The 25,475-nt window shown below is 37.8% G+C and overlaps 1 protein-coding gene across 1 annotated transcript; it reads left to right on the top strand.

Moving 5' to 3' along the window:
- The first annotated feature begins 20,492 nt into the window (after window positions 1–20,492).
- On the top strand, window positions 20,493–21,814 carry LOC144321827 (interferon-gamma-inducible GTPase 10-like). Its single transcript, XM_077911076.1, is given in 2 exon segments — window positions 20,493–20,850; window positions 20,853–21,814. Coding segments are annotated over 2 exon segments (1,320 nt in total).
- Window positions 21,815–25,475: the final 3,661 nt, after the last annotated feature.

Below are 25,475 nucleotides of genomic sequence, written 5' to 3'. Positions count from 1 at the left end.
GAAAAAGAAAACTGCTATGTAATTTATATTTCAAGAGTTATAGGACATATACAATAATAATATCCCTCCACAAAACAATGGCCATTCATCAAGTGTCTGCACTAGAGGGACTGTGTCATCCTCACAGGTCCATTTTATGAAGGTATGGGCAAATATGCAAAATGTATTTTCTCCTTTTTAAAGAATGGCAGCATTCCCTACACAATATTCTGAACCCGGGGTTCTTCATTTGTTACCTATATGGATAGAATCATGTCACAGCAAATAGTGATAGTTTTGCTTCTTCCTTACCAATTTGTATGCCTTTTATTCCTTTTACTTATTTGATTGCTGTGGTTAGGACTTGTGGTACTAGCTTGAATTAATGTAGTGAGAGTGGACATCTTTGAGTGTTCCCGACCTTGGGGGAAATGCTTGGGTTTTCATCATTGAGTATGATTGTTTGCTGTGGGTTTTTATATGAGCTTTATCATGTTGAGGTTTGTTCTCTCTAAACCTACTTTATAGAGGGTTTTTAATATGATGGATGTTGTACTTTGTCAATATTTTCTTGCCTCTATTGAAAGGAGCATATGATTCTTATACTTTCTTTTACTAATGTGGTGTATCACATTGACTGATTTTGAATGACTTGTATATATTGAGCCACACTTGTATCTGGGAATAAATCCCCCTTGATTGTGGTGGATGATTTTTGTAACGTATTGTTGGATTCCAGTTGCTAACACTTGGTTAGGATTTTTGCATCTATGTTCATCGGAGATTGGTATGGAATTCTCTTTCTAAAAAGCCAGCATTACTCTGAGACCAAAAGCAAATAAGGACACTAAAAACAAACTAACAAACAAAAAAAAGAGAATTCTATCCAGAGAAAAACCTGAAGACTTCACCAAAAACTACTAGAACTGATAGATGAATTCACTAATGACATAGGATATAAACTCAAGATACAGAAATCCATTGTATTCCTATAAACTAATAATAGAGTTTCAGAAAGAGAAATCACAAAAACAGTCCCATTTACAATTGCGCCAAAAATATAAAATAAACTTTAAAAAAAAGAGTGAAAGTCCTACACCCTGAAAACCATAAAACATTGATGAAAGACTGAAGATGACACAAACCCATGGAAAAATAGTGCATGCTCATGCATTGGAAGAACAAATACTGTTAAAATGTTCATACAAAGCATAGCACTATGCAGATAAAAGGCAATCCCTATCAAAATACCAACAGCATTTTTTACACAACCAGAACAATAATCCTAAAATTTGTATGGAGCCACAAAAGATCCCAAATAGCCATACCAGTCTTGAGAAAGAGAAACAAAGCTGGAGGTGTCACAATTGCACATTTCAAGTGATATTTCTACTGTCAGTAATTAAAACAGCATGGCACTGACACAAAAATAGGCAGAAGATCAATGGAACAGAATTAAAAGCCCAGATAAATACACATGTACATGATCAATTAGTGTATAACAAAGGAGGCAAGAATATGCAAAGAGAAAAAGTGTTTTTTTTCAACAAGTGGTTTTAGGAAGACTGGATAGCTTTGTGCAAAAGGACAAAACTGGACCAGTTTTAGACCATACTCAAAAATAAACTTAAAATGGATTAGAGGCCTAAATGTGAGACCTGAAGCCATAAAATTCCTAAAGAATATATGCAGCAATCAAATCTCTTGGCTGTCTCCCTCAGCAACATATTTATGTCTCTCCAGGCAGGGCAAACAAAGGCAAAAATAAATTATTGTGACTACAAGGACAAGAGAAAAGAAAAAACTCTGCTTTAGCACAGGGAAGAAAACTATGCACAAAACAGAAGGCAACCCAGTGAATGGGGGAAGATTCTTGCAAATAATATATCTGATAGGGGTTAATATAAAAAATGTATAAAGAACTTATACAACTCAACACCAAAAAAAAAAAAAAGCCATTTAAAAATGGGTAGACAACTTGAATAGATGTTAGCCCCCTCCACCCAAAAAAACAAACAAAAACATGCAGATGACCAATACATATGAAAAGATGATCAACATCACTAATCATCAGGGAAATGCAAATCAAAACCACAGTGAGCTATCTCACACCAGTCAGAATGGCTAGCATTAAAAAGACAAAAACATACCAAGTGATGGCGAGGATGTGGAATGAAGGGAACTATCATGCACTGTTGTGAGAATGTAAATTGGTACAACCACTGTGGACAGCAGTATGGAGTTTCCTCAAAAGACTACAAATAAATGAAACGCCGGGACACCTGCACCCCGATGTTTCTAGCAGCAATTGCCCACAATAGCCAAACTGTGGAAGGAGCCTCGGTGTCCATCGAAAGATGAATGGATAAAGAAGATGTGGTTTATGTATACAATGGAATATTACTCAGCCATTAGAAATGACAAATACCCACCATTTGCTTCAACGTGGATGGAACTGGAGGGTATTATGCTGAGTGAAGTAAGTCGATCGGAGAAGGACAAACATTGTATGTTCTCATTCATTTGGGGAATGTACATAATAGTGAAAGGGAATATAAGGGAAGGGAGAAGAAATGTGTGGGAAATATCAGAAAGGGAGACAGAACATAAAGACTCCTAACTCTGGGAAACGAACTAGGGGTGATGGAAGGGGAGGAGGGCGGGGGGTGGGGGTAAATGGGTGACGGGTACTGAGGGGGGCACTTGACGGGATGAGCACTGGGTGTTATTCTGTATGTTGACAAATTGAACACCAATAAAAATAAATTTAAAAAACTGAAAAAAATTTTTTAAAAATTTTTTAAAAACTAAAAAAAAGACCACAAATAGAAATACCATATAATCTAGGCATTCCACTACTGTACACAAAGAAAACAAAAACACTAATTCAAAAAGATACCTGCCCCTTTGTATTTACTGCAGCATTATTCAAAGTAGTCAACATGGGGAAGCAATCCACAGGTGCATTGATAGATGAATAGATATACATATACACACACAATCAACTACTACTCAGCGATACAAAATGATAGCTTGCCATTTGTGACAATATGGATACCTTACAAGTTATTATACAAAGTGAAATAAGTCAGAAAGAGAAAAGCAAATACATAATTGTACTTATATGTGAAATAGTAACAAACAAAACAGACTGTTAAATACAGAGAAACAACTGGTAGGTAGTTGCCTGTGGGGAGGAGGGTAGGGGGAAAGGTAAAATAAATAAAGGAGATTAAGAAGCACAAACTTCAAGCTATAAAGTATGTAAGTCACAGAGATGAATAGTACAAGGTAGGGAATGTAGTCAATATCATTGTAACAACGTATGGTGACAGATGGTGACTGCAATTACTGTGGAGAGCTTTGAGTAATGTATAGAGTTGTTGAATCAATGTATTGTGCACCTAAAACTAAGATAGTGTTTTATCTTAGTTCTTCTTCAATCAAAACCTGGTGCGTGTGAGGGATAAACTCCATGCTGGAAGAGGGAGTTGCTATTTCCTGGGATCACTAGAGTTTACTGGATTGGGCAGGTTCCATTTCTTTTTCTTCATTTTTAAAGTGACAGCTTCATTGAGCTGTACATCACATGGGTGAATAATGGACCTGAGAAGTCAGACATTGCTGGTAGACTGTTCTTACAGTCTTATACAAATCTCGCTCAATGTCTAGTCCTAGTTTGATTCATCTTAAATGCACTATGGTGGGGGAAGGAATGAAAAAAAAACAAAAAAAAAGGAGTCTTCCTTACCAAGAAATCAGGAAGAATCAAGCCACTGCTTATCTATCTCATTTTTTTTTCTGATTCAGAAGCAGAGTGTTGCCATGTTACCCTGACACCAGAATGGCAAAAGTCTCACAATGAGGGGACATTTTTGCAGCAGCAGAGTGGATTTTATCCACATGTGCCACAATCTTTATAGATTCTTTTGCTAGCTGCCTTTGCATGAGAGTCAACTGGAGCATTTTCCTGATACTCTGGGGTAGTTCTTTCAGTGTGTGCCTCAATTTTGGTGACAGCAACATCAGGAGATAAGAGAATAATTTATACAAGTGATAACATTATACTAAAAAGGTTATCAAGTTTCCAGGAATTTCACAAGTGTTTTGTTTTCTGGGAAGATCATTAAATAGTAAGGAAACATTCACAATCTATTACCAAAACTAGACGAAATGTTAAAAACAAAAACTTTTGTCTTTTTAACAGATTGGAAAACAAATCTTAATTTTGCATCAGCTTACTTTTGTATTAGAATGTATTCATTCCAATGTTTGTCCTGACAATGCACAAAAATCCTTTCCAAAGATTCATTTTTGTCTTTATACACATTCTTTTACCTTAAAATAACGTGCATCTCCAGTCTCTCTCTCTCTCCATATATATATGTACACACACAGACACACACACACACATATATATATACACATTTTTTCCGAAAGCACATGTCACTTCCATTCAGAGAGATTTCCTTTTTTATTTTCAGTAGCTTTAACTCCATGTATTAATTCCAGTTCTTAATTCTTCTAAATTTCAATTTCTAGGAAAGGGGACTAGTCAGCAGTTGTTAATTGTGTGCTACACCAGTATTCTTTAGATCGTTAATTTATCAATATATTTCATAATTTCTGGAAACATGCTTTTTTATAGTACAATCTTTCAATAAAGCACACCAAAATTGTGTATCAATAGACCAACATTTTTCTTTAATTTTCCTATAGCAAAGAAGCCAAAATTAGAGAAAACGATATTTAGTAATTAATGTTTCATTATTTTATCTTACTTGGAAGTGACCTAGATATTTAAGATCTAGATATTTAACTTAAACTGTTACTTAATCTAACTCAGTAAAACTTTAAGTTTTGAGTTAATCAAAAGATATGGGAAACTAAAAATTTACATAAAGTGAAAAATTTTATGTAAATATCTATTCAATATACTTGTTCTTAACAATTAACCTTAACAACAAGCACATGAGAAAATGCTCCACATCACTTGCCATCAGGGAAATACAAATCGAAACCACAATGAGATACCACCTCACACCAGTGAGAATGGGGAAAATTAACAAGTCAGGAAACAACAAATGTTGGAGAGGATGTGGAGAAAGAGGAACCCTCTTGCACTGTTGGTGAGAATGCAAGCTGGTGCAGCCACTCTGGAGAAGAGTGTGGAGATTCCTCAAGAAGTTGAAAATAGAGCTACCCTACCCCCAGCAATTGCACTACTAGGTATTTACCCCAAAGATATTGATGAAGTGAAATGCCGGGGCACCTGCACCCCAATGTTCAGAGCAGCAATGTCCACAATAGCCAAACTGTGGAAGGAGCCTCGATGTCCTTCAACAGATGAATGGATAAAGATGTGGTATATATACACAATGGAGTATCACTGGGCGATATATATTCGTCAGAAAAGACGAATACCCACCATTTGCTTCCATGTGGGTGGAACTGGAGGGTATTATGCTGAGTGAAGTAAGTCCATCGGAGGACAATCATCATATGGTTTCATTCATACGGGGAATATAAGAAACAGTGAAAAGAATTATAGGAGAAATGTGGGAAACTGAGTGGGAAAAATTAGAGAGGGAGACAAACCATGAGAGACTCCTGACTCTGGGAAACAAAGGGTTGCAGAAGGGGAGGTAGGTAGGGGGATGGGGTAACTGGGTGATGGGCACTAAGGAGGGCACTTGATGGGATGAGCACTGGGTGTAATACTATATGTTGGCAAATTGAATTTAAATTTTAAAAAAGTAAAAAAATCTCCCCAAAACAATTAGCCTTAGATTACCCATAATATGAGTATTCAGACACTATGAAACATCAAAGTTGGTTATTCTCCTGAGCTATTTTCATTTTATTATTTTTATATATTTTTAGTTTAATTCCAGTATACTTAACATATAGTGTTATATGTTAAAGTGTATAATATAGTGATTCAACAGTTCTATACATTACTCAGTGCTCATCATAGTAAATGCATGCATCCTCCTCTGTGGTAACCCTGTTTGTTCTCTATAGTTAGCAGTCAGTTTTGTATATATATATATATATATATATATATATATATATATATATATACACACACACCCACTACATCCTCTTTGTCTATCTATTGGTGGACACTTGGGCAGCTTCTGAAAGCTGCTTTTGTAAATAATGCTGCAATAAACATGGAGATGCATGTACCCCTTTGAATTAGTGTTTTTGTATTTTGTGGGTAAGTACCCAGTAGTCCAATTACTGTAGCATAGGGTAGTTCTATTTTTAACTTTTTGAGAAATTTCTGTACTGTTTTCCACTGTGCCTGCAACAGTTTGCATTCCCAACAACAGTGCAGTAGAGTTCCTTTTCTACACATCCTCCCAACACTTTTATTTCTTGTGTTTTTAATTTTAACCATTCTGACATGCATGAAGTGATATTTTATTGTGGTTTTGATTTGTTTTTCCCTGATGATGAGTGATGTTGAGCATCTTTTATTGTGTCTTTTGGTCATCTGGATGTCTTTGAAGAAATACCTGTTCATGTCTTTTGCCCATTTTATTTATTTGTTTGTTTATTTATTTATTTATTTATTTATAAGAGAGAGCATAAGCAGGGGAAGGGCACAAAGAGAGGGACAAACAGATTCCTTGCTGAGCAGGGAGCCTGACACAGGACTCGATCCCAGGACCCTGGGATCATGATCTAAGCCAAAGGAAGATGCTTAAGTGAGTGAGCCACCCAGGTGTCCCTGTGTAGGCCAGTAACACACTGTATTGATTACTACATCTTTGTAATATAACTAGAAGCCTGGATAAACTGTGATACCTCCAGTTTATTTCTCTCTCTCAAGAATGCTTTGGGAATTTGGGATTTTTGTGTCCTTGTGTGATTCCATACAAATTTTTAAATTATTCATTACATTTCTGTGAAAAATGTTGTTGGCATGACTGGGGAGCTTGCATTGAAACTATAGATTTCTTTGTGTAGTAGAGACATTTTTAACAATATTTGTTCTTCCAACCCATGAACATGGAATGTCTTTTCATTTCTTTACATCACCTTGAATTTCTTTCATCAGTATCTGATAGTTTTCAGAGTACAACTCTTTCACCTTTTTGGTTAAATTTATTCCTAGATATTTTATTGTTTTTGTTGCAATTGTAAATGGGATTATTTTCCTAATATCTTTTTCTGCTACTTCATTTTTAGTGTATAGCAATGCAACAGAATTCTATACATTAATTTGGTATCCTGTGGTTTTACTGAATTCATGTACCAGTTCTAATACTTTTTGGTAGACTCTTCATGGTTTTCTGAATATAGTATCATATCATCTCCAAATAGTGAAAGTTGTATTTCTTCCTTACCAATTTGGATGACTTTTATTTCTAGATTATGTTGTCTAATTTTATGGCTAGATCTTCAAACACTGTGTTGAATAAAAGTAGTGAGAATGGGGATCTCTGGGTGGCGCAGTGGTTTGGCGCCTGCCTTTGGCCTAGGGCACGATCCTGGAGACCCGGGATCGAATCCCACGTCGGGCTCCCAGTGCGGGGAGCCTGCTTCTCCCTCTGCCTGTGTCTCTGCCTTTCTCTCTCTCTCGCTGTGTGACTATCAAAAATAAATAAAAATTAAAAAAAAAAGTAGTGAGAATGAACATCTTTATCTTGATGCTGACCTTAGGGGAAATGCTCCCATTTTTTTCTTCAGTGTGTATGATAGTTCACTGAGGGTTTTTCATACATCACCTTTAGTATGTTGAGGTATGTTTCCTCTAGACCTACCTTGTAGAGGATTTTTATCATAAATGAATATCATACTTTGTCAAATGCTTGTTCTGTATCGATTAAAATGATCACATGGTTTTTATCCTTTCCCTTATTGATGTGATGAGTCACATTGTTTTATGAATATTGTATCAACCTAGCATCCTCACTTGATGGTTATAATCTAAAAATAAGATATAACAGAGATGACATCAAATTATTTATTTGACTTTAGATAAATAAGGGAAGAAAAAAATGTTAATTTTAATGCTCATAACTCTAAACACATTTTAATTAAACCAACAAATTTAAATTATCCTTCATACTGAATATTTCAGATCATATGAACAATATTATATTAGTTTTTGTCTTTCTGAGAGTTTTAAAATGCTCAGTCCTTACAAGTGCTTACCTTCAAACCAACTAAAGAGATTTTTTACAACAAAACCCTCCAGAGATAGAAAAGTATCACACATGTAATATATAAGACATACACAAAAACACACAGAAAAAAAAACATTATAGTCACAGATATTCGTAGAGAAGCTTTTAAAGATTTGTGTTTACCTCTGGAAATAACCTTAAGGAGGCTGTGCCAGAGTTTGTGCACAATACCCTTTTTTTTTTTTTTTTGGCAATTTGTATTATAAAAGACCTCTTTTCCTCCACCCCACTTTACTTTCCAGTGATTGCGTGTGTATTTATATTTCAAAGACATGACAAGATGTATGACTTTAGGGGGAAGAGATAGAATTCAAGTTCCTCCAAGAAGGATTTGAATTTCCTAAGATCTTCAAGTTCACAAGCCCTTCAAGATAAACAGGGAAAATCTGAGGGTTGGAAAAGGAGTAGATGAACTTTGAATAGTCTCTACGGTTGACTTTTGTTTTTGGTTTCTGTCAAGATAGCTGTCAATTATCCTCTGTCAAGGCAGAGGATAATTTAGAATGAGTATTCAAATAAAGGAAGATAGTAGAAAATGGTAAGAATTACATTAGTCTTACAGTCTTTCGTATTGGGTATTTTTATTGTATTTTTACATTTCTTTTTTACCAACTTTTTGCAATGAGACTTTCAATGAAGCTATTTTTGGAATTTTGAAGACTTTGCTTTTAAGTGCACTTCTTAAATGATCTTACCTCATTGGATATTCCTCATAATGGCCATTGTCATTCTAGGTTATAATTCCCCTGAGGGCTTGCAGCACTTTGTGAGGACTCCAGCCATAAATAGAGTTTAACCCACATTTCTGTCCAGCCATATCTATCATAAATAGGGAGTGACTCACACATTTTTGTCTAGCCCTATTTTGTGGGTCTCAATCTGAAAGTTACCAAGCCTGTATTTGGGACACAAAACAGGCTTGTAGACTTTTATGCCATCCAGGATCATAATTCTTTTTTCTTCTAAGCTTTTGTTTAAATTCCAGTTAGTTAATATACAGTATAATGTTAGTTTCAGGTGTACAATATAGTGATTCAATACTTACATACCTGGTGCTCATCACAAGTGCACTCCTTAATCTCCATCACTTATCCCACCCATCACCTTACCCACCTCACCTCTAGTAACCATCAGATTGTTCTCTATAATAAAGAGTCTGTTTTTTGGTTTACCTCTCTTTTTGCCTCCCCCCACGACCATTTATTTTGTTTGTTAAATTCTACACAGGAGTGAAATCATATGATATATTTCTTTGCCTGAGTTCTTTTTGCATAATAATCTCTAACTCCATCTACATCTTTGTAAATGGGAAGACTTCATTCTTTATGGATGAATAATATTCCATTCTCTATATATGTACCACATGTTCTTTATCTATTCATCAGTTGATGGACCTTTGGGTTCTTTCCATAATTTGGCTATTGTAAATAATACTGCTATGAACATCTGGATGCATGTATCACTTGAAATCAGTATTTTTTGTATCCTTTGGATAAATACCTCGTATTGTAATTGCTGGATCATACAGTAGTTCTATTTTTAACTTTTTTAGTGACCTCCATTCTGTTTTCCAGAGTGGCAGCCCCAATTTGCATTCCTATCAACAGGGTAAGAGGCAGAACCAGAGATCTTACATATAATATACACAATGTGCTAGCGGGTGGATCACTTAACTGGAGTTTTATTTATTTATTTATTTATTTATTTTAATTTTTATTTATTTATGATAGTCACACACAGAGAGAGAGAGAGAGAGGCGCAGAGACACAGGCAGAGGGAGAAGCAGGCTCCATGCAACGGGAGCCCGACGTGGGATTCGATCCCGGGTCTCCAGGATCGCGCCCTGGGCCAAAGGCAGGCGCTAAACCGCTGGCCACCCAGGGATCCCTTAACTGGAGTTTTAAAGATCCCATTTCTTTTTTGTTTGCTTGTTTATCCATTTATTTATTGTTTTTCTTTAAGCTAATCTTTAACATCATGGACATATTAAGAGAAACCAACAGTACTGATGTAATTCAACTATGGACACAGGTGTGTGTCCCATAGAACTAGGGGCTGGGACAAGGATCGAACCAGCAGACATCCAAGAATGGGAACTGCAGCATGATTCTATACACATAGAGAACTGTCACTGCCACCAACAGTTCCCAACGTGAAATCTGAGTTCAGAACCAAGGGCTAAATTTAGAAGTTACTGCAGACTGTTCGATAGAGTGTCCTCTACACATCACCACCAATGTCCATCATGGACAAAACAAGCAGGTTCCATTACTGAAGACTGCAGACAGGAAATGGGGAGCAGCCTAAGTCAGTAAAGAACAGTAAATACACTGGACTTGAACTGGGAAAGGGATTCCAATGTGGACTTCTGTATTGAACCATAGGCTGGTGCTCTACCAGTGACAGTGACCCACTAACCCTGACTGGAAAGGGAATTCAATCAGAAACTCTCATGCAAAGAAGAGCAGAGTTCAAAGCCAAATGGACTTACCAATGTCTCTTGGTAATGTTGAGAAAGAGTGAACTCAAAAGGATTAATGGGGCACAGCACTTGTGTTTCTTGTTTTCCCCAAATGGAGTCAGAAGTTTTCTTAGGATCTAGACACTGCCCCTAAATCTGTTAAAATAACAAACTGAACCAAGTAAATTATAAAGACCTAACTGATTTTATTAAATGATTTTTGAATCGGGTAGTATCCCATTCAAATATAAAAGAGCTCCATTATGCTGTGGAAAAGGAAAAGTTTTTAAGTGAAGAGAGAAAGCAGAAAAAACAATTATTAGCAAAGAATCCATTGTTTAAGGTATGGTTGTCATGCTAAGGAGAGAAGAGGAGATCTGTCAGCATAATTTGTAGTGCTAACCAGACAGCATGTTGACTGCTGAAAGATTATATCCTTGGAGGTTGAAACTGCTGTTAGGTACTAAGTCTTGGTTTACTGACTTGGTGCTTTAACTTAAGTGACTCCATTATGGCCCTTTTTAGCACATCTGTCCACAGAAATATAAATCCTGTGTGTCTCACACTGACTTAGTTTTGAGTCCTAGTTTCACCTCTCCCCACTCGATTGTGTGCTCTGCCTTTGCTTCCCGAGATAGAGCTCTACATTTGGAAGAGGGCCCTCACCTTGAATCCTAGCTCTGAGCTTTACTAATGGTGGGACCCTCATTGTCTGTCCCTCAACTTCATTTGATTCTTAATTTATGGTGGAAATAATTATAATTTCCATGTAGGGTTAAGAGGATAAGGTGATAAATGTATGGAGAGATGCACATCTATGGTTTATTCACATGGATTTCTCACATTTCCTCCCTTTTCTACCCAATTGAAGAAGACACACTGCTAAAGATTAGAATACAAGCTCCCAGGGATAGCATTAAAAGTACTCTGCCACTGCTTCCCCTGCATTGCTATTTCATTAGAAAATAATAACAGAACTTCACAGGGAACATCAGGTGAGGCATGGAATCTTAACAATAGAGCATGGCTTTTGTGTAGTTGAAATTTGCACAGCACATAGAATTTTGTTCTCCACATCTGCTTGCCCTCTAACTCTGTCATTTGGTTCCCTCTTTGTTTATTCCATTCTTCAGGACCTGTCTCAGTCAGAGATTTCCAGCCTCTTGTGTATTTTCCCACATCCTCCAAGAATGCACAAGCATGAGCCTACAACTGATAAGGTTGAGAACTCACCTCTCACCTTGTTGGCTCCTCCTTGACGCCAAGTTGTATATGCCACTTGCACACTCAGGCTTGCCCATTCTGCTTTGTGTGCTGCCTGCTCCCCCAAAGGTGTGGTAGGGTGGTTTGCTCTCCAAACAGCACGATGTTGTCCCTGCACATGCCAGATGCTCAGGATTTCCACTCTTCTGTATGTCAAAAATATTCCTTCTGAGAAGTTAGAAGTGCTGGCACCATGATTCTTAGTTGCTTAATAGTTGCCCTTTTCACAACTGATAAGCTAGATTCCCACACTTCTCTCTCCTAAGAAGAATGTTTGCTTGCTCCATTGATATGTGGGTCAGTCCAGATCTTGTACACTTGCTCTGAATATTTCCTTCCAAAATATTTTTTGCCATCCTCTCCTGAACTGCAGCCTGTGGCTACCAGGAAGCCCCTGGAGGATGTGTCTGATCCCTCACTTTTAGTCTAAGGACACTTCTCCAGTCTGCATGATGCCCAGACATCAGTGCTGACTTGAGGTAACTTGTCTCCTGGTCTGAAAACTCTGCACCCAATCTTTGCAGGGGGTAATACACAAATATTTCACATTACATTTAGTCTTGAGTATACGATTTATTCTGGTGCCCCATCTCAAGGTACAAGTCTCCAGTGATCAGATTGGTTCAGGATTCCAGAACCAGCTCAGTCTCACTGACAGCAGGAAAGGTGACAGAGGGACCTCCTTTATCATGGCTGATTTCTTACATCCCTTTCTGGGCTTGCTTCAGTCTTTACTAACACCATCTTTTACATCAATGACACTTTATATAGCAGTCAGTGGCCTAGGTGAATTATCTCCTTACTTTATTTCTGTCCCCTATTATACACAGGCATGAATCAGGAGATGGGTGGGGTTTCAGAGCAGTTGGGGTGGCTCATAGCAAGCCCCAAGTAGAGAGGCCAGCATGACTTTTTAGAACATGGGAATCCATGACACCTGTTGCTGTTGTTCCATGAAAAACAGAGTCCTTTCAACATTTTGTTTCATGACTCAACATACTTTCTAGACAAAAGAAAACACATTTGCAATCATTACAATTTTCTATCTCCTAATGAAGACATACAGTGTCTTTTCTAAGAAGGAAAGGAGCCACTCATCTTTACTTAGGTGCCTCATAGGAGAATTAAGTCCAAAGACATGGTGATGTTGGAGGTTATCAGAAGTGGGTTTATTGGAGGGTCTCACACCACAGCTGGGAAAGGGTGTTGGGGTAAGTGCTAGTGCTGTCTTCTTAGATTTGCCACCATGAAGAAATATTACTTTCTTAACATTACAAATAAGGAAAACTAAAGCAAGACAAAGAATATGGGCAGGAAAGTGTGGAGAGAAGAATCAGGCTTTGGAAATAGTATGGAAGAATGAAGAGCATCTTTTTTTCTCTCAGGCTTTTTTATTTTAATATTTTATTTTATTTAAATTCCTTTAATTTACATATAGTGTGTTATTAGTTTCAGAGACAGAATTTAGTGATTCACCAGTTGAATCTTACACCCAGTGCTCATTACATCAAGTGCCCTCCTTAATGTCCATCACTCAGTTACTCCATCGTCTTATCCATTGCACTCCAGCAAAGTTCAGAGAGGCTGTTGTTTGTTTTCTTTTTATTTAAATTCAGTTTGCCAACATATGATATAACACCCAGTGCTCATCCCATCAAGTGCCCACCATAGTGTCCATCATCCAGTTACTCCATTCCCGTCCCACCTACCCTTCTGCAACCCCTTGTTTGTTTCCCAGAGTTAGGAGTCTCTCATGTTTTGTCACCCTCTCTAATTTACCCATTCATTTTCTCTCCTTTCCCTATAATCCATTTCACTGTTTCTTGTATTCCACATATGCGTGAAACCATATGATGATGGTCCTTCTCCGATTAACTTCGCATAATACCCTCCACCTTTCATTCAGCATAATACCCTCCAGTTCCATCCATGGAAGCAAATGATGGGTATTTGTCATTTCTGATGGCTAAGTACTATTCCATTGTGTGTAAGGACCACATCTTCTTTATCCATTCCTCTGTCGAAGGACATCGAGGCTCCTTCCACAGTTTGGCTATTGTGGACATTGCTGCTCTGAACATTGGGGTGCAGGTGCCCCGACATTTCACTACATCAGTATCTTTGGAGTAAATACCCAGCAGTGCAATAGCTGGGGATAAGGGTAGCTCTATTTTCAACATCCTGAGGAACCTCCACAGAGTTTTCCAGAGTGGCTGCACCAGTTCACATTCCCACCAACAGTGCAAGAGGGTTCCCCTTTCTCCACATCCTCTCCAACATTTGTTGTTTCCTGTCTTGTTATTTTTCACCATTCTCACTGGTGTGAGGTGGGATCTCATTGCGGTTTTGATTAGTATTTCCCTGATGGCAAGTGATGCGGAGTCTTTTCTCATGTGCATCTTGGTCATGTGTATGTCTTCTTTGATGAAATTTCTGTTCCTGTCTTTTGCCCATTTCATGAGTGGCTTGTTTGTTTCTTTGCTGTTGAGTTTAATAAGTTCTTTATAATCTTGGATACTAGCCCTTTATCTGATAGGTCACTTGCAAATATCTTCTCCCATTCTGTAGGTTGTCTTTTAGTTCTGTTGACTATTTCTTTTGCTGTGCAGAAGCTTTTTATCTTGATGAAGCTCCAATAGTTCATTTTGGCTTTCTTGTCTCACATTTAGATCTTTCATCCATTTTGAGTTTATCTTTGTTTAAGGTTTAAGAGAATGACCCAATATCATTCTTCTGCATGTGGCTGTCCAATTTTCCCAACACAACTTTTTGAAGAGACTGTGCTTTTTCCAGTGGATAATAATTCTTGCTTTGTCAAACATTAGTTGACTATAGAGTTGAGGTCCATTTCTGGGTTCTCTATTCTGTTCCATTGATCTACGTGTCTGTTTTTGTGCCAGGACCACACTGTCTTTATGATCACAGCTTTGTAGTAGAACTTGAAATCCGGCATTTTGATGCCCCTGGCTCTGGTTTCCTTTTTCAACATCCCCCTGGCTATTTGGGGTCTTTTCTGATTCCACACAAATCTTAGGATGATTTGTTCCAACTCTCTGAAGAAAGTCCATGGTATTTTGATAGGGAGTGCATTGAACATGTAAATATCCCTGAGTAGCATAGACATTTTCACAATGTTTATTCTTCCAATCCATGAGCATGGAATATTTTTCCATCTCTTTATGTCTTCCCCAATTCCTATCCTAAGTGTTCTGTAGTTTTTAGAGTATAGATCCTTTACCTCTTTGGTTAGGTTTATTCAAATATCTTATGGTTTTGGGTGCAGCTATAAATGGGAATGATTCCTCAATTTCTCTTTATTCAGTCTCATTGTTAGTGTACAGACATGCCACTGATTTCTGGGCATTGATTTTTGTATCCTACCACATTGCTGAATTGCTATATGGGTCCTAGCAATCTTGGGGTGGAGTCTTTTGGGCCTTCTCCATATAGTACCATGTCATTAGTGAAGAGGGAGACTTTGACTTCTTCTTTGCCAATTTGAATGCCCTTTACTTCTTTTTGTTGTCTGACTGTTGAGGCTAGGACTTCTAGTACCATGTTGAATAACAGTGGTGAGAGTGGACATCCCTGTTGGGCTCCTGATCTTAGGGGAAAGGCTCTTAGTTTCTTCCCCATTAAGAATGATTATTTGCTGTGGGCTTTTCATAGATGGCTTTTAAAATGTTGAGGAATGAGGCTGTATTTTTTCAATGTATTCTCTGAATCTATTGAGGGGATCATATGGTTATTGTTGTTTTTTCTCTTGTTGATATGATCTATTGCATTGATTGTTTTACAAGTGTTGAACCAACCTTGCATCCTGGGGACAAATCCCACTTGGTCATGGTGAATAATCCTTTTAATGTACAGTTGAATCCTATTGGCTAGTAGTTTGGTGAGAATTTTTGCATCCGTGTTCATCAGGGATATTGGTCTATAATTCTCCTTTTTGGTGGGGTCTTGGTCTGGCTATGGGATAAAGCTAATGCCTCATAGAACAAGTTTGGAAGTATTCTGTCCCTTACTATCTTTTTGAAACAGCTTTAGTAGAATAGATTTTATTTCTCCTTTAAACATTTGGTAGAATTCCCCTGGGAAGCCATCTGGCCCTGGACTTTTGTGTCTTGGGAAGTTTTGGATGACTGCTTCAATATCCTCCCTGGTTATTGGCCTGTTCAAGTTCTCTATTTCTTTTTGTTCCAGTTTTGGTAATTTGTGGTTTTCCAGAAATGGTTGTATTTCTTCTAGATTGCCTAATTTGTTGGCATATAGCTGCTCATAATATGTTTTTAAAATCGTTTGTATGTCCTTGGTATTGGTTGTGATCTCTCTTCTTTCATTCATGATTTTATTAATTTGAGTCTTTTCTATTTTCTTTATAATAAGGCTGGCTAAGGGTTTATCAATCCTATTAATTCTTCCAAAGAACCAGCTCCTGGTTGACCTTCTCTACAGTTCTTCTGGTCTCTATTTCATTGAGTTCTGCTTGAATCTTTATTGTCTCGCTTTTTCTGCTTGGTGTGGGTTTTATATGCTGTTCTTTCTCCCATTCCTTTAGGTGAGCGGTTAAATTGTGTATTTGAACTTTTTCCAATTTTGAGGGAGGAGACTTGTATTGCAAAGTATTTCCCTCATAATACCACTTTTTGCTGCATCCCAAAGATTTTGGACGGTTGTATTTTTTATGCATTAGTTTCTATGCATTTAAAAATTTTTAAAAAATTTCCTTGTTGACACCTTCCCCTTTTAGTAGGATGCTCTTTAACCTACATGTGTCTAAGTTTCTTCCAAATTTCTTTTTGTGATTGAGTTCTAGTTTCAAAGCATTGGGGTCTGAAAATACACAGTAGAGAATCCCAATATTTTGGTATTGGATGAGAGCTGATTTGTGACCCAGTATGTGGTCTATTCTGAACAAAGTTCCATGTGCACTTGAGAAGAATGTGTATTCAGTTGCATTCGGATGCAAAGTTCTGTATATATCTGTGAAATCCATCTGGTCCAGTGTATCATTCAAGGCCCTTGTGTCTTTGGTGATGTTGTGCTTAGAATATTTGTCATTTGCAAAAAGTGCCATGTTAAAATCCCCTACCATTAGTGCGTTATTATCTAAGTAAGTCTTTACTTTGGTTATTAATTGATTGATATACTTGGCAACTCCCACATTAGAGGCATAAATATTCATGATTGTTAGGTCCTCTTGTTGGATAAATCCTTTAAGTATGATATAGTGTCCCTCTTCATCTCTTATTACTGTCTTTGGGATAAATTTTAATTTATTTGATATGAGGATTGTGACCCCAGCTTTCTTTTGAGGATGGTTTGAATGGTGAATGGCTCTCTACCCTTTCATTTTTAGGCTGGAAGTGTCCTTAGGACTAAAACGAGTCTTTTGTAGACAGCCAATGGATGGTTCTTGCTTTTTTATTCAGTCCAATGCCCTTCATCTTTTGATGGGATCATTTAGCCCATTCACGTTCAGAGTAACTATTTTAAGATATGAATTTAGTGTCATTGTAATACCTATTCAGTCGACGTTTTTGTGGATTATTTATTTGGGCTTCCTCTTTCTTTTACAGGGTCCCCCTTAATATTTCTTGCAGAACCAGTTTGGTGGTTACATATTCTTTTAGTTTCTGCCTATCTTGGAAGCTCTTTATCTCTCCTTCTATTCTGAATGACAGCCTTGCTGGATAGAGTATTCTGGCTGCATGTTTTTCTCATTTCGTAATCTGAATATATCATGCCAGACCTTTCCAATCTGCCAGGTCTCTGTGGGGATGTGTGCTGTTAATCTGCTCTTTCTCCCCATATAAGTTAAGAATCTCTTGAGTCTCACTGCTTTGAGAATTTTCTCTTTATCTCTGAAATACGCAAGTTTTACTATTAAATATTGAGGTATGTACAGTTTTTATTGATTTAGCAGAGGGGGTTCTCTCTATCCTTTGCATATGAATGCTTGTTTCCTTCCCCAGATTAGGGAAGTTCTCAGCTATGATCTGTTCAAATATACTTTGTGGTCCTCTCTCTCTCTCTCTCTCTCTCTCATCCTCTTCTGGAATCCCAATTAGATGTTTAGTCTTCCTTCTCAAACTATCATTGATTTCAATAAGCTTTTCCTCGTGAATGCTTGTTTTTCTCTTTTTTCCTCATCTTCCTTCTCTCTTCCACCTCCTTAACCCTAGCAGTTAGAGCATCCATTTTGGACTGCATCTCTGTCAAAGTATTTTTAATTTTGGCCTGATTAGATCTCAATTCTGCAATAACATAGTCTCTGAAGTCTTTTATGCTTCTTTCCAGAGCCACCAGTAACTTTATAATTGTACTTCTGAGTTGAATTTCTGACATTGTCTTTAAATATACATTCTGCAATTCTGTGGCAGAGAGTATTGCTTTAGGTTCTTTCTTTTGTGGTGCATCCTTCCTACTAGTCATTTTGTCCAGTGTACAGAGTCGCTGTGTAAGTGAGCTGAGTCAAAAATATCAAGCACGCCCTAAGTAAAATACACACTAGATGATTCTGAAGAGGTCAGAGACCAGAAAATAAAGGAAAAAGAAGAACAGAACAAAATAAAACAAAATGACCACTAAACTGAAAAACAGATTTTAAAACAAAATAGTACAAATAAACAAAAACAAAAACAAAAAACAAATAGGAAGAAAAATGGGAAAACAAAAAAAAGGGGGTGGTGGTGAGGAAGTGGTGGTGGAGAGAGAATATAGGCTCCCAGAGGAGATTTAGAGGGTGATCCTCTTGGTTTTGAGTGTATTTTGTTCTGTATGTTAGCAGATGCTCAATTCCAAATTTATATAAGGCAGCAAAACTTACATAAAGACCCAACATCATCCACAAAAACATTAACAAGATAAAAGAAGGGGGGCAGAATGGGAAGGAAGACAGAATATAGTCTCACTGAATGACCTAACATGCTGTTCCACTTGTTTCTGGGTGTATTTTGGTCCACGTGTTAGAAGGTGCTAACTTCCACCATTATAAAACAAAACAAGACAGAAAAAAAAAAACAAACCAAACTCATATATCTACCAAAATTAAATTGAATACATTGAAGGGAATCCAAAAGTGAAAAATATATCTAAAACATGTAATTGTAGAAACATGAAGGTCAAAAAGGAAAAAGCTTAAAAACGAAGAGTTGGTAAGTTAGGCAGGAAAAGAGGAAAAATATTAGAAAATTTTAACCTGAAATAAAAATGAGTCATAATGAGAAAAAAAGAAAACCCTCTAGGTCTATATACTATTTTCCCTCAGTCCTGGAGCTTTCCAGTGCTGCTTGTGCAGTAAACTAGCTCTTACTTGTTCTTTGGTGGTTCTTCTGGGGGTGGGGTCTGCTGTGCTGATTGTCAGGTGTCTGTGCCTGGGCAGAGATGCCTCACACCTTGCCAGGTGCCAGGCTCAGTATGAGGGGTTTATCCTGTTAGTCCTTTGTTCCTTAGAGGCTGCACCTCTCCCAGGTGAAAGGGGAAAAAGAGAGAAAAATGAAAAAAAATATGGTGGTGGCCAGATCTCTAGCTTCAGAGACAAGAGCTCCCCACAAGTACTGAACCACAGTCTCCCAATCCACACTGGCCTAGATGCTCCTGAGGACAGGTGTATGTGCACGGATCTGCACAGATTGCAGGGTTCCCGGGTTCAGGAGAGTTTTCACTGTCCTGTGCTTTCCCAGGGTTTGCCTCTCCTGAAGGGAATGGAGCATACCAGCTCCAAAAAATGCTTTGCTGCCCTTGGATTGAGGGACCTGCACTGATGGACCCACACCCTGGGATCCACCTCTCTGGAAGGGAATAGAGGACAGCCACCTCCATCAGTTGCCAGGCTCTAGGGTAAAGGGAGCTCTGGTGCCAGCCTGTGCCAGTGGGCTTCTCCCAAATTCCCTGGAGGGTTGGGGCACTCCAGCCCTTTACTGGGATCTGACCTCCATTTGTGGTGAGCTTTCTGCCAGGCATCCTTACTTTTATTTTGTCTCTGGGAATATTGAGGCTTCAAAGCCCCTCCTATGATTCTGCCCTATTTCCCTGCTGAGCCTTTTTCAGTCAAAAAAGACTCTTTCAGGTGCAGATTTCTAAAGTTCCCACTTGTCTGCTCACCACTTTCCTGCAGCATCTTTCCATGGCGTCCCTCCTCCTCCACCTTTCCTCTTTTCCACCTTCCTACCTTGTCAGAAGAGATGGCTTTTCTCTCTGTAACATTCCAGCTGTTCTCTTTTTATGTCTCAGGTTGAATTCATTAATGTTCAGGATGTTTTGAAAGTTATCTAGGTAAGTTCGGGGGACCAGATGAATCAAGGACTCCTACTCTTCCACCATCTTGCCCATATCCCAGAATGAAGAGCATTTTAAAGAAAAAGGGCTTTCCAAGATTAGGGAAGAGGCTGAGCAAGGGCAAACATTGAATCCAGGTCAGAAGTCCACACAATGCTTGGACAGAAAGAGAAGGGCTCCTGGATACAATGTTGTGGCCAGGACTGACGTTATACCCATCCCTAATGGCACAGTCAAAGCCACCACTTGTTGTGCTCTTTTTCCTTCCTTCTTCTCTCCTCCCTATAGTGCTTCCTACTGCTCCAGCTATGGGTCAGTCCTCTTCCACATCCTCACATATAAAAGGTGATGATTTGGCCTCCAGCTTTGGCAAGTTTTTTAAGGACTTTAAGATAGAAAGCCAAATCCTCTCTCAGGAGACCATCACATTGATCAAAACACACCTGAAGGAGGGGGACCTTCAGAAAGCAGCTTCTGCAATTAGTGATGCATTGAGAGATATTGACAACGCCCCTCTAAACATTGCTGTGACTGGGGAGCCTGGGACAGGAAAGTCCAGTTTCATCAATGCACTGCGAGGGATGGAGCATGATGAAGAAGGGGCTGCCCCCACTGGGCTAGTGGAGACAACCTTGGAGAGAATCTCATACAAACATCCAAAGTTTCCAATGTGACATCTTGGGATCTGCCTGGCATGATGACTACTACCTTTCAGCCACAGATGTATCTGAAGAAAATGAAATTTTGTGAGTATGATGTCTTTATTATCATCTCTTTCACACGCTTCAAAATCAGTGATATGCATCTGGCTGCAGCAATTAAAAAAATGAAGAAGAATTTCTACTTTGTTCGAACTAAAGTGGACAATGATTTATATAATATAAAAATGAGTAAACCCAGCACATTCAATAAGGATGAAGTCCTGCAAGGGATCCGCAATGACTGTGTGACTCAGTTGCAGAATGCCAATATGAGTGACACTCAGGTCTTCTTGATCTCCAGCCTTGATTTGTTTAGCTATGATTTCCAAAGCCTAGAGACCACCCTTCTGAAGAAGCTCCCAGCCTACAAGTGCCACATCTTTATGCAATATCTATCGAATGTTACTGAGGCTGCCATTGACCAGAAGAGGGATTCCGTGAGACAGAAGGTCTGGCTGGAGGCCATTAAGGCTGGAGCAACAGCCACCATCCCTTTCATGGGTTTGATTGGTGATAAAGATGTAGAGAAGCTGGGAGAGACTTTAACCCTTTACAGGTCTTACTTTGGGTTAGATGATGCATCCCTGGAAACTATGGCCAAGGACTTGAATGTGTCCATGGAGAAACTCAAGGCAAACCTTAAGTCTCCCCATTTGCTAACAGTTGAGAAGGAAGATGAGTCTTTAGGGAAAAAACTACTGAGATATGTGGAAAAATTCTGCTCTGTTAGTGGAGGACTCATTGCCACTGGTCTTTACTTTAGGAAGATTTTCTATTTGCAAAACTATTTCCTTGAGACTGTGGCAAGTGATGCAAAAGTTATTCTTAACAAAGAAGAGATTTTTAAGGAATATCTAGGGTCTGGGAAAGCTTATCTGCTTCAGGATGTTGGGATTGAAAATGGGAAAAGTGACACAACAAACTCCTGAATTATTCTCAGTGCTGGCATGGCAGTGGTGCCTGGAAAGATGATTTTTCTTTTCTTTTTTTTTTTTTTTTTAAAGTAGAGCTGTTTCTTTTTTTTTTTATTTTTTTTATTTATTTATGATAGAGAGAGAGAGGCAGAGACACAGGCAGAGGGAGAAGCAGGCTCCATGCACCGGGAGCCCGATGTGGGATTCGATCTGGGATCTCCAGGATCGTGCCCTGGGCCAAAGGCAGGCGCCAAACCGCTGCGCCACCCAGGGATCCCTGGAAAGATGATTTAGGGCTTTCTTCAAACATCCTGATCCACTGCCCTCAAGGTGTATCACAGACATTTCCATAATTCATTCTTGAGCAAAGTATGAATTTAGTGACTATTATTTGACAATGAGAGCAATCAGCTCTAAAGAATCCTTTCACATGATCCTTAGGAAAATGAAGGACAGGAATCTGGAATTTTCTGCTTAGTGGAAAGAATAGCTATTTGTGTCATGGTTACTACATACCCAGCACTGGTCTTTATACTGACATACTAGTTAAAAATGACTGTTCACACAGTAGATCTTCAAAAATGATTTTTTGTATATTTTTTTATTGAAGTTCAATTTGCCAACATATAGTATAACACCCAGTTCTGAATGCATACAGAGTCTGGGTTTTTTTTTTTTTTTTTTTTTTTTGGCATTCTTGTCACAGTGTTGTGAATGCATAAATTCTGATCATTAATAGAGTATCAGTTAATGTTGATTGATATCTCCTTGTCCTTTCTAGTGTTATCATTATATTTAATAAAGATTAATTATAGTGAACTAAGCATGTGTTACAGGAAATGAAAGAGAAACATCAGCAAAGGAAAACAATTTATCTGGGGGTACATTGTAAGAGAGAGAGAAATGCCTAAGATGAGAAAATAGTTCAAGGGCTTGCAAATTGTAGGTCTAGACACTCCTTGGTTCTAGCAGCATTGAACATGGGAGGTTAGGGAATAAGAGACGACAATTGTCATGAATCTAAATGTAAATTTTTTAAAAATGCAGAAAAAAAATAAAAACATAAAAAAATAAAAAAATGCAGAAGATCCTTAAACATATCTTATCCCTTTTTTAAGGAGGGAAATACAAATTAGAAATGATATCTACACTAAGTTATCATTTGTACCACATTAGATTGGGGGAATTTGCAATTTTGACATTCTGTGGGTGAAACTAGAGAAAAATAGAGTTTGTCATACAATGTTGGTGGATATGTAGCATGTACAGATTAGACCATCTCTAGGAAAACACACATTTACACTTTACCCCAGTGATCCCACTTTGCAGAATCTGGGCCATAAAAACTGAGATTAGATTGGTGGTTGGCAGGGGATAGAAAGTGGGGGAAATGTGTAAGGCTATTATTGATCTTCCAGCTATAAGATGAATGTATAGCATAGTGACTATAGTTTATAACACTGTTTTAAACTCTACAATAATAATACTTGAAATTTGCTAAGAAAGTATATCCTAGGCATTTCCCCCCACCCACAAAGTATAAATATGTGAGGTGATGGATGTGTTAATTAACTTGATTGTGGGAATCATTCCGTATCTAATATATATATATCAAATATATATATCATATATATATATATATATATATATATATATCTCAAATCTTCACATTGTACATTTTAAACATATATGATTTTATTTGCCAATTTTACCTAAATAAAGCTGGGGAATAGAATAAAAAATCTGGAAAAATTACAAAAAGATATATACTAAAAGTTGTTAATTGCAGCACTATTTAAAATGGTAAAATACAAAATTCAAATGTCCTTTAATAGGAAATATTACAGCCACAAAACAGATGACTTGACAACTATACAAAGGAGTAATATTCTATATATTGGTATGCTCTCCTCTCTAGGATATATTGTTTAATACACAAAGTAAGATGAATTATGTGTATTGTTATGTAGTGATGATCTAAGACAGGGTAAAATATGAATATATATTTACACATATTCTTCAGTTAAACATGAGACAACATCAGTAATAAAATCCAATCATGTATTAAAGAAGTGATGGTACTGGGTAGGGAAGCAGTATAAGGGCTAGATTTTTTTTTAATGCAGTTTATTTTACATTGGAACATGCAAATGTTTTACAAAGTTATATAACAAAAAGACCCGGTATTTATAAAAATACAAAGCAAATCAAAACAAATTAATGTAAGTTTATTGTTGGTATAGAAAAAGTGATTTCAAGATTTCATTTATTATTTTTTAAATTCCACTGTAATTAACATACAGTGTTATATTAGTTTGGTATACAATGGTGATTCAACACTTCTGAGCATTTCTCGAAGTTCATCACAATAAGTGTACTCTTTAATCCTCATCAACCTTTTCACCCACTGCCCCACCTGACTCCCCTCCAGTAACCATCAGTTTGTTCTCCATAGTTGAGTCTGTTTCTCTTTTTGCCTCTTTTTTCCCTATGATCATTTGTTTCTTAAATTTCAAATATGAGTGAAATCATATGGTATTTGTCTCTCTTACTGACTTATTTTGCTTAGCATAATACTCTCTAGCTTCATATACATTATTGCAAATGGCAGGATTTCATTTTTTCTCTTCTTTATCTATTCATGTGGACATGTGGGTTCTTGTCATAATGTGACTATTGTTGATTATGCTGCTATAAACTTTAGGGTGCATGTGCTCCTTCAAATCATTATGTTTGTATCCTTTGGGTAAATACCTAGTAGTGCAATTGCTGAGTTGTAGGGTAGCTCTATTTTTAACTTTTTGAGTAACCTCCATACTGTTTTCCAGAGTAGCTACTCCAGTTTGCATTCTCACCAAAAGTGTAAGAGGGTTCCCCTTTCTTCACATCCTCACCAACACCTGTCATTTCTTCTGTTCTTGATTTTAGCTATTCTGACAGGAGTGAGATGATATCTCATTGTAGTTTTGATTTGTATTTCTCTTGTCCACGCCTTCTTTTTTCAATCTTCAGGTGTCTGTAGGTCTAAAATGAGTCTCTTATAGGCATCATATAGATTTTTAAAAATCCATTCGACATGCTATTTCTTTTGATTGGAGCATTTAGTCCATTTACATTCAAAGTAATTATTTTTTACATGTATTTTGTGCCATTTTATTACTTGTTTTGTCATTGTTTCTGGAGATTTTCTCTGATACCTTATGGTCTTTGTCAGTTTTGGTCCTTCTTTCCCACTCAGAGAGTACCCTTTATTTTTTTAATTTTTTAAAAAGATCTTATTTATCTATTCATGCTCTCATTCTTACAGAGAGAGAGAGGCAGAGACACAGGCAGAGGGAGAAGCAGGCTCCATGCTGGAAGCCCGACGTGGGACTCGATCCTGGGACTATGGGACCACACCCCAGGTTTTTTTTTTTTTTAATAGCAAAACACTCATGTTTATTGAGTACCACCAGCAACCCTCCATCCAGGCACTTCCACTATGGTGGTCCTCATAACCCTGAAGCAAACAGATCTCTTCCCCCATTTTACAGATGTGGAACCTGAGGCTCAGGGTGGAGAGAGGCACCCTCCACCCAGCTTCAATCAAGGCAACCTCAGCGCTTCCTCACACCCACCCACCCCAAGGAAGAATGGGAGCCTGAGGCCTGGCTGGCATCCGGGAGGCTCTGCACTA

The sequence above is a fragment of the Canis aureus genome, chromosome 10 (assembly GCF_053574225.1).
Source record: "Canis aureus isolate CA01 chromosome 10, VMU_Caureus_v.1.0, whole genome shotgun sequence".
NCBI lineage: Eukaryota > Metazoa > Chordata > Mammalia > Carnivora > Canidae > Canis > Canis aureus.
Note: the sequence above shows the minus strand (reverse complement) of the source record. Positions and strands in the feature narration are given on the sequence as shown.